At 46.0% G+C, this 10,408-nt stretch overlaps 1 protein-coding gene across 1 annotated transcript in view; it reads left to right on the top strand.

The window, feature by feature from the left end:
* Window positions 1–6,280, top strand: part of LOC119428759 (collagen alpha-1(XXVIII) chain) — a 39,620-nt gene extending 33,340 nt beyond the window's left edge. Inside the window, exons 26-35 of the mRNA XM_037696435.1 lie at window positions 565–633; window positions 708–776; window positions 854–934; window positions 1,070–1,105; window positions 1,189–1,225; window positions 1,400–1,957; window positions 3,654–3,940; window positions 4,012–4,246; window positions 5,371–5,565; window positions 5,642–6,280. Of these exons, the coding sequence (XP_037552363.1) occupies window positions 565–633; window positions 708–776; window positions 854–934; window positions 1,070–1,105; window positions 1,189–1,225; window positions 1,400–1,957; window positions 3,654–3,940; window positions 4,012–4,246; window positions 5,371–5,565; window positions 5,642–5,649 (1,575 nt within the window). The 3' untranslated portion in view covers window positions 5,650–6,280. The remainder of the gene's footprint in view (window positions 1–564; window positions 634–707; window positions 777–853; window positions 935–1,069; window positions 1,106–1,188; window positions 1,226–1,399; window positions 1,958–3,653; window positions 3,941–4,011; window positions 4,247–5,370; window positions 5,566–5,641) is intronic.
* Window positions 6,281–10,408: the final 4,128 nt, after the last annotated feature.

The following is a 10,408-nucleotide window of genomic DNA, read 5'->3' as shown; positions in this document are numbered from 1 at the left end:
GTGTGTGTGTGTGTGTGTGTGTGTGTGTGTGTGTGTGTGTGTGTGTGAACACTGATGAAGCAACACCCAGCCTCCCAGCTGTCCTCACAGATCTCATTCTGGTCTCCGGTGGACCTCAGACCAGGTCTCTGCTGGTCTCAGCTCTTCACGGTCCTGTAGTAATTAAATTCAGACATCAGATGAAGTTTTCAAGAGGAGAAAAGAGAAACTTCTACACTGACAGAAGTTGGACCTGGTCTCTGCTTGTCCCTTAGACCTGGTCCAAGCTGAATGTTGGAAATGAACCCAAACTTTGTTTGTGAGGTTTGGTTTTGGGGCCAAGTCCAAACCAAATTCTGCTTTGTTTGCTAAATTATTCGACATCGAATGAGAATTTAGAAGCTGAAGCCAAAATGGGATCAAAAGGCTGGACCCAATCCAAGCTTGAAGTTCTGTTCACCGGTTTCTGCAGGAACAAGAGAGGCTGGGTCCATTTGTTCTGAACATTCGGTTCAGGTCCGGCTGTAAATTCACCTGAAGCTCTTTGAATTCAGATTTTTGATTAAAGTTTGTTTTGGTTTGCAGGGAAATCCCGGAAGACCAGGTCCACCAGGACCAACAGGACCACAAGGACAAGGCGTTCAGGGACCAAAGGTAGGCTCTAACTTCTCCACATATTTAAAGATCAAGACTCATCAGAGAGTTTCATTCATGTTGGTGTTCCTCAGGGAGAACAGGGGTCCCAAGGCGTGGCAGGTCCCAGAGGGTTACCTGGAGAGGGCTTCCCTGGACCTAAGGTCAGTCCAAAGGTTCAGTTTTACTTGAAATGAGAATTATGGGACATTTTTAAATTTTCTGCTCTGCGACGTGACAGGGTGACCGAGGCTCATCGGGGGAGAGGGGCCTCAAAGGGATCAAAGGAGACATGGGAGACCCTGGAACTCCGGGGCAAGCAGTGAGTCCGTTTTGTTGGTTCTGCTTTAAAACGACTGCAAACAGGAAGTGGACCTTCATTAGTGGAGCCACAGTTGGTTAGTTCATTAAATCTAAAAGTTGGGTTGGACTAAGACCCTTTGTGTTCTGGTTTTAGGGACGAGCAGGCGTCAAAGGGGAAGCAGGTCTCACCGTGAGTCTTGTCTTTTCTTGTCATGGACGTGTTCCTTGTGTTTTTACTGACGGTCTCATTTTACAACGTTGTCTTTGTTTCAGAGAGACGACATCATCCGAATGATCAAAGAGATCTGTGGTAAAGTATCATCTGGCCTTCGTCATATTCCTTTCTCTCGTCTGGGTTGACAGCACTCGGGCCCAGGAGGCGGTTCCGTCCCGACCTCTCTGCAGATCGTCAGATCTGCTTTCACAACTGAAGCTCGTCAACGTGACAGCTCAGCCATGATCTCATGTTCTCATGTGATTCCAGGATGTGGGATCAGGTGCAAGGAGAGGCCCATGGAGCTGGTGTTCGTCATCGATAGCTCCGAGAGCGTCGGCCCGGAGAACTTCGAGATCATCAAGGACTTTGTGACCGCGCTGGTGGACCGGGTCACGGTGGGCCGTAACGCCACCAGGATCGGTCTGATATTGTACAGCCTGGAGGTGAAGCTGGTCTTCAACTTGGCCCGTTACATCTCCAAAGAGGACATCAAGCTGGCCATCAGGAACATCCCTTACATGGGCGAGGGGACGTACACCGGCACCGCCATCCGCAAAGCCACGCAGGAGGCCTTCTACAGCTCACGCATGGGGGTCAGCAAAGTGGTGATCGTCATTACCGACGGGCAGACGGACAAACGAGAGCCCGTCAAGCTGGATCTGGCAGTACGAGAGGCGCACGCTGCCAACATTGAGATGTTCGCCTTGGGGATCGTAAACACCTCAGACCCAACGCAGGCTGATTTCCTAAAGGAACTGAATTTGATCGCCTCTGACCCGGACAGCGAGCACATGTTCCTGATTGACGACTTCAACACTCTCCCAGGTATGGAACAGCTCAGACGATGTTTCAAATTAAAAGACATGTTTGGAACTTAAGGGACCGAACAACGCTCATGGACTACATACCAAACAGATGAACAACAAATTAAATAAAACAGACTCTGAAAAGGCAGCTCAGGTCCAACACATGATCAGTTTTACACCAGTTAACAACCTGTTGATGTTGTAGTTTGATATTAGAACAGGACTACAATCATGGCTGCCAGCCAGAAAGTTAATGTTTAAAGATAAATATCTTCCAAACACTCATCAGTAACTGGTCCGTCTTTACAAAGTGAGGCTTCAGCGTTAGCCAAGTCTTCATATTGTTTTTTTAATTCATCGTCGGCACGGTGGATCAGTGTGTAGAGCTGTCGCCCCTCATTTAGAAGGTTGCAGGACCAAATCCCTGCTGGGAGCCTTTCTGGGTGGAGTTTGCATGTTCTCTCCGTGCTGTGTGGGTTTTCTCCAGGTACTCTGGTTTCCTCCCACAGACCAAAAACATTCATGTTAGGCTGACTGGTAACTCTAAATTGTCTCTATGTGTCCCTGTGATGGACTGGAGATGTGTCCAGGTGTCCCTGTGATGGACTGGAGGCGTGTCCAGGTGTCCCCTGCCTCAGACGTAGAGCTCAAACATGGTGTTGTAGTAACTGAGGGTCATCCTCAACACAGATTCTGAGCTTTGACCACCTGAGATGTCACAACTGTGTGTCCCACAGGGCTCTGGTCTTGTAAGAGCTCTGATTGTCTCGTATAGAAGTGTCTGGTATTGGACGGATGAATGAAACCAACGACGGTGTGTCCCGCAGGGCTCTGATCTTGTAAGAGCTTTGATTGTCTCGTGTTGCAGTTTCTTGCATTGGATGGATGAATGAAACCAACGACGGTGTGTCCCACAGGGCTCTGATCTCGTAAGAGTTATAATTCTCGTGTCGCAGTGTCTAGTATTGGATGGATGAATTAAACCAAAGACAGTGCGTCCCACAGGGCTCTGGTCTTGTAAGAGCTGTTATTGTCTCGTAGGATTGTCTGGCATTGGATGGATGAATGAAACCAACGGCATAGTGTCCCACAGGGCTCTGGTCTCGTAAGAGCTTTGATTGTCTTGTGTCACAGTGTCTTGCATTGGACGGATGAATGAAATAAATGACAGTGTGTCCCGCAGGGCTCTGATCTTGTAAGAGCTTTGATTGTCTTCTGTAAAAGTGTCTAGTATTGGCCGGATGAATGAAACCAGTGTACCTAGGAAAACCACTGGAAGACGATCTCCGATGGTTCTGGAGTCTCCCCCGGCTGCAGTACTTTGGTCACCGAACACATATAGATGTTTTAATTTATTACAAGTCATGACCTATGTGGGGGGCAGGACATTCTGTTGGGGGCGGGGCACCCCTTGGATAATGGTAGAGAAACGCTGTACATTGAATGACATCACTCAGTAGCTGTTATATATAACTGACGTTTTTCAACGCAAAATGATCATAGTTTAACACTCCTACATGAAAGGCAGTGGGTAATGTGCATTCCTTCAAGGATCGCTAGTTTTTTATTTACCTAAATGTTTGAGTTAACCAAAAATACATTTCATCCAACAGTGTTTTAGTGTTTCCATGTAAAACCCTCCCTTGTCTCAGACCTTGTCCATCATAGACAACCTTCAGAAAACCCTAATTATTTTTTCTTTCTCCGTCTCTCAGCTCTAGAATCAAAGTTGGTCAGCCAGTTCTGTGAGGACGAGAACGGAGCCTTGATATTCAACAGGATAATTAATGGCTACAATGGAAACAATGGCTTCAGTGGCAACAGGATCGGCAGTGGGAGCTACGCCACCGGAGGTTACGGCTACAGGCCGGTGACTCAGCAGGATCTACTGAATGGACAACAGACCGGCGTTAACGTTGGTACCGGCGTTAACGTTGGTACCGGCACTCACAGCCGGGTAGAGACCACGTTGGACGGCAGTAAAGGATCCAGCACTGGAGATGTAAGATGCACAAGAATCCAACTGTACATGAACGTCACACTGTACTCCTCCTAACCTTCATGTATCCTCAGCAGGGAGGAGCTGGGCGACAAGCAAGCACCAAGACAACCGACTCAGGAAATGAGCGTGGGGACACATTTAACCGTGACACCTCAGACGACAGAAAACATCCCTCTCCTGCAGGAGAGGACTCCTCCAGGAGCAGTGGCTCCTCTTCATCGTCCTTGTCTTCGTCTACAAGTACAACATCAAGTTCAGGTGGATCTGTGCAGAACACACCTGTACCAAGACCGTCCCTTCCCAAAGGTACCCGTCATCTGTTTTCATATCTGCAGCGTTGACGTAAAGAGGTATAACTTCAAGGGTGGTTGGGTAATTTAATTGTTTTAGTAATGGACAAGAGGTCACTGAAGAAGAAGAAGCCAACCACAGCGCTGTGTATGCTAATGGGGAGAGAAGGTGTGCCGCCATATTGGAAGGTGCTACATGAGTGCCCTTAGTTCCTGCCAGCATGGGTACCTGAAGAAGGAAATCTAAACTCAACCTAAGGGCCAAATTATTTTCCAATAATTGTTCTAATGATAAAAATCTGAACCTTGAAGGTGGTGGCGTTACATTTATTTAGTTTCTCTTTGGATGATTCTGATTCTTTCTCCGGCCATTTCTGGGGGTTTGAGACGAATGAGCAGCCAAGGGGAAAAAAAATCCCAAATCCAAGAATTAAAACCTTTTGTTGCCTCAACAAGTGATGTCATGTCTAGTTTGGTTTATTTTCACACGTTTGGTGCGATTCTTTCGCAGCAGCATGGAAACAGACAGATCCCAAAGTCGAAGTCGTTAAACTAAGAGTTAGATGAATAACCACAGCTGGAGGTGAATAAAGTTCCTGAGCTCATATTTCACTTCACTGAGTAATACTTGAACGTCTCAGTGGTTCCTTTGACTGAAGGTCCAGAGGAAGGTGCAGCTGTCTCGGACATTAAATGTAAGTTTTCGTTGTATATCCTGGGGAGATGGGAATGAGAACGCTGCGGGGAACGTTCCTCTTCAGAACGTTGGTTCTGAGAAGTGAAGCTGTTTAGTGGACTTTTAATGGAGCAGCACTTCATTCTGCTTCAAGAAGTGGAGAACAGAACCTCTAACGCCGCTAAAAGCTTCGGTACAAATCAGAGCGGGAACTCCCGCCGTCATGTCGCACAGTGAGAACTGTGCCGAAGTGTCGGTCCGGTTGTGTTTAGTGAATCGTGGCAGAGAGGACGCAGCTCTGCTTCACGCTGTGCGCGGCGAAGCGACCAACAGCGAGGCCAATTATTTTTGAAGACGTGTGGCTGTTACCGTGGACACGGCTCCTCCTGGGCGCCAAATATCCGCCCGGAGGTTTGACTTGTGCCGGTTTTATTTGTGTTCTCACGCGCCCATTGTTACTGCAGAGACCGCCCCCTTGGACCCTCGCTGCGGCTTGGTTCTGGACCAGGGCACGTGTCGAGAATACAACATCCGCTGGTACTACGACAAGCAGGCCAACGCCTGCGCCCAGTTCTGGTACGGAGGCTGCGGCGGCAACAAGAACCGCTTCGACACGGAGGACGAGTGCCGGACGACGTGCGTGGTTTCCAGAGCCACAGGTACTCCCCGCCATCATTCATGGGTTTAAATCTGATATCTCCTCGAAGCAACAAGCTTGTCTTCTTGTTTCTTCAGGAGGCTGAGCGAAGCGTCGGCTGCAGATACTTCAAGGAGGAGCAGCTAAAACCGGACACCAACATGAAGACTCAACTCAGAACCCTCAGGACAATCGTTTACAGACGATCCTCATGTCCCCTCCTGCTAAACGAGTCTTCTCTGTAATCAGAGAAAGGAGAAATTTAAAACTTCTACGTCTTTAGGTAAAGCTGGAGATCTTTGATTGTTTCTACTCAGGAATACAGACAAGCTCGCTGCTTCGGCTGCTTCAACACCTTCAGCTGATAACGGTTGTCCCGCAGAGACCTCTGAGGAGACGAGACGGACGTTAGCTGTAAGAAATGACATCACTGGAGCAAAATGGCAGCCGAAGCCATGATCTCTACTGAAACGCAGCAGAGACAAAGTCTCGTTACTCAAATAAATAAAATAGTTTTTATATTCAGCGCTGTGCTCGAGTCTTCAGTCCTCCTCCTTTCTTTCCAGGAGCCAGACTAACATTTGCAGATTATATTTGTTTAATTATGGCGTAGCAGCCTCTAATTAAATTATTGATTTTCTGTCTATTTTACTAAATCCACCCTTGTTATTTTAACGCTGAAGATCCCAGGATCACCACTAGGGGGCGAGAGCGTCCGCGTTAACAACACTTAAAACAGAAGAAGAACATTTAGTTAGTTAAAGATGATATTAAAAACAATCATTTTAAAGTTGGTTCAATGTCCTCTCAGGTTTTAACCATTTAAAACTCAGTTTTTCTCATCAAAACATCAAATGTAGCAAAAAACTAACAAACAAACACCTGAAGTCTTGAAGACTGCCTGAATCTGGATCAACGGTTCTACGGATGCTCTGAAGGTCTTTTCAAGGTTTTCTCTGGACTTTTGAGTTTTAATCATTTACGGTCTCCGAGCACTTTCAGCTAAATGTTTTTCTGTTGTTGTTTACATCACTGAAGTTTAACAATAAAACTATTTTTAAAGGATCTTTGGCTCTTTGTGACGATCAGCCCGTCTCAAACACAACATGTCCCGTTTTCTTTACCCGAACCTGAAAAACACCAAACATTTCTTCTTCTTTCGGCTTTTCCCTCTTCCCTCCTCCATGGAGGACTCGCTGTGGAGACACCTGTCCTCTGCATCCTCTGTCCTCACTCCAACTTCCTCCATGTCCTCTCTAACTGCATCCATATATCTCCTCTTTGGCCTTTCTCTGTCTTTTTCCTGGCAGCTTCATTTCTAAGATCCTTCTACCAATATACCCACTGTCCTTCCTCTGGACATGTCCAAACCACTGTCCCTCCTTTGGACATGTCCAAACCACTGTTCTTCCTCTGGAAATGTCCAAACCAGCTCAGTGTGTCCTCTCTAACTTTATCTCAAAGTTGTTCAACCTGTGCTGTACCTCTGATGATCTCATTCCTAATCTTATCCAGCCTTGTCACTCTTAAGGAGAACCTCAACATCTTCATTTCTGACACTTCCAGTTCTGTCTCCTGTCTTTTTGTCTCTGTCTCTGTCTCCAGACCATACAACATAGCTGGTCTCACCACTGTCTTGTAAACTTTTCCTTTGACCTTTGCTGACACCCTTTTGTCACAAATCACTCCTGAAACTTTTCTCCATCACTCCATCCTGCCTGGACTCTCTTCTTCACCTCTTTACCACATTCCCCATTTTCCTGGACAGTGGACCTCAAGTACTTGAAGTCCTGCACCTTTGTGACCTCTGTTCCTTGTACCCCCACTGTTCCACCTCCTCCCTCTCATTCACACACATGGACTCTGTCTTACTACGACTGACTTTCATTCCTCTTCTTTCAAGTGCATACCTCCACCTCTCCAAGTTCTCTTCCACCTGTTCCCAGTTCTCACCACAGATCACAATGTCATCTGGAAATATTCATTCAACCTTTATTTATACAGGTAAATCCCATTGAGCCTCGAGGACTCATTTACAAGAGAGACCTGATTTAACAAAGAAAGATGACAACAATGGACAACAGCAACAACAATAAACAGTTATAAAAAGTCATACTACATTTTTTTTAAAACAAATAGGATGGCTAAAAGAAAAATGTAACAAAAAAACAACTAGATTCTAAGGCGAATGTAGAAAACTAAAAACAGGAACATGTCTGCATTGGACCCTGCCAGGAGTCCAACAGATTCTTAAAGCCACTTAGAGAGGTCAACGTCAAGAGCTTCAATTGTTTTTGTAAGATATTCCAGGAAACAGGAGCGGAGTAGGAGAAGGCCCTCATGCCTAGTTCAGTCCTCATTGAGGGAACACTGCAGGTAATAACATCATAATCCATGGGGATTCCTGCCTGACCTCATCTGTTAGTCGGTCCATCACCGGAGCAAACAAGAAGGGGCTCAGAGCCGTACCTTGATGCACTCCCAACTCCACCTTGAAGCTACCCGTTACTCCTACAGCACATCCCACCAGTGTCCTCCTGTCCTCAGACATGTCCTACTGTCCTCATACATGTCCTGCTGTCTTCATACATGTCCTGCTGTCCTCATACATGTCCTGTACCAGTATAACAGGTCCTGTTGTCCTCCTGTCAGATGCTTTTTCTAAATTCACAAAGACACAATGGAGTTCTTTCTGACCCTCTCTGTACTTCTCTATCAGCATTCTCAAAGCAAAGATGGCATCTGTAATGCTCTTTCTTGGTATGAAACCATCCTGCTGCTCACAGATAGTCACCTCTCGTCTAAGTCTTGCTTCCACAACTCTCTCCCAGATCTTCATCGTGTGGTTCATCAACTTAATTCCCCTGTAGTTGCTACAACTCTGTACATTATCCTTGTTCTTAAAAATGGCCACCAGCACATTTCTTCTCCATTCCTCAGGCATTTTCTCTCCCTCAAATATGCCATTGAATATTTGAGTCAAGAACCTCACTGCCATCTCTCCAAGACATTTCCAGACCTCCACTGGTCATCAGGTTCTACTGCCTTCCCCTTCGTCATTCTTTTCAGAGCTTTCTGGACTTCACCCTCACTAATTTTTCCCACTTCCTGGTCCACAGTTTCTATGACCTCTACTCTTCTTTCTCTTTCATTCTCTTCATTCATTAGCTCCTCAAAATACTCCTTCCATCTTCCCTTCACACTCTCCTCACTTGTTAGAACATTACCATTCCTATCTTTAACAAGCCTAACCTGCTGCACATCCTTTCCAGCCTGATCCCTCTGTCTCTCCAATTGGTACAAGTTCTTCTCGCCCTCTTTAGTGTCCAGCCTCCCATATAACTCATCATACACCTTCTGCTTTGTCTTAGCTACCTCCCTCTTTGCTCTACGTCCCATCTCCTTATATTCCTGTCTCATTTCTTCAGTCCTCTCTCTGTCATATTTCTTCTTGGCTAACCTCTTTCTTTGAACAGCTTCCTGCACTCCATTGTTCCACCACCAGGTTTCCTTATCATCCATTCTCTGTCCAGATGATGCACCAAGTACCTTCCTACCTGTCTCTAATTACTTTTGCTGTAGTAGTCCAGTCATCTGGAAGCTCTTTCTTACCACCCAGAGCCTTTAACAGCTCCTCTCTTAATTTCTCACAACATTCTTCCTTCTTCTTCTTCCACCATTTGGTCTTCTTCTCTGATTTGACTCTTTTTCTCTTCTTCACAACAACAGTCATTCTACACACAACCATCCGATGCTGTCTGGCCACGCCCTCCCCTGCCACAACCTTACAGTCTCCAATCTCCCTCAGGTTTCCTCTTCTACACAGAATGTAGTCGACCTGCGTACTCCTTCCTCCACTCTTATAGGTCACTCTAGGCTCCTCCCTCTTTTGGAAACAGGTGTTGACTACAGCCATTTCCATTCTCTTGGTGAAATCCTCCACCATCTGTCCCTCCTGGTTTCTTTCCTTGACACCAAACCTACCCATCACTTCCTCATCCTCTGTTTCCTTCACCAACATGTCCATTCAGGTCTGCTCCCATCACCACCCTCTTCTTCCTGGGAATACTCTCTATCACTTCATCCAGATCCTTCCAAAATAGATATTTCTCCACATCACATTCAACCTGTGGAGCATAACCACTGACGATGTTTAGCATCAGACCTTCTACCTTCAGACATATCACCCTATCTGACACTCTCTTCACTTCTACTACTTCTACTAACGTTGTTGTTGTTGTTGTTGTCATTGTTGTCGTTGTTGTTGTTACTGATATCAGCCTCAGATATATTTAGTACTTTTACTCTACAGTTACTGAGGACAACTCTTTTACTGTGAGACTTCCTGAAGTTTCCTCCTTTCAGACTAGCCAAGGGGGGCAGCAAACTTAAAGGGGGTGGCCCCCTCTGCCCCCCTCTTAGTGGCACCCCTGTTATTTTTTTTAAATGACAAATGCATAGAATTTTCAGTTATTAAGTAAAAATGTTTCATGTTTTATTTGTGCAGTTGAAGGATTATACAGTTGAATAGAAATCAAAGCTCGTTCTGGACGTGACAGATCTGACTCTTAGAGGACCTCGTGGTCCGGTCTATCTTTAGCCTCTGGAGAGACGGTCCCCCACCGCCTCAGACACGACCAGACCACACAACTACGGAAATATAGAAGCTTGTAAATGAGTTCACGAGGCCCGATGGGATTTACCTGTCTAAATAAAGGTTGAATGAAAAAAAAACCACAGAACCACAGAACCACCGAACCATAGAACCATATAACCATATAACCATAGAAGCATATAACCATAGAAGCATAGAACCATAGAACCACCGAACCATAGAACCATATAACCACAGAAGCATAGAACCA

The sequence above is a fragment of the Nematolebias whitei genome, chromosome 23 (genome assembly GCF_014905685.2).
Source record: "Nematolebias whitei isolate Nwh7 chromosome 23, NemWhi1, whole genome shotgun sequence".
Classification (NCBI taxonomy): Eukaryota; Metazoa; Chordata; class Actinopteri; order Cyprinodontiformes; family Rivulidae; genus Nematolebias; species Nematolebias whitei.
Note: the sequence above shows the minus strand (reverse complement) of the source record. Positions and strands in the feature narration are given on the sequence as shown.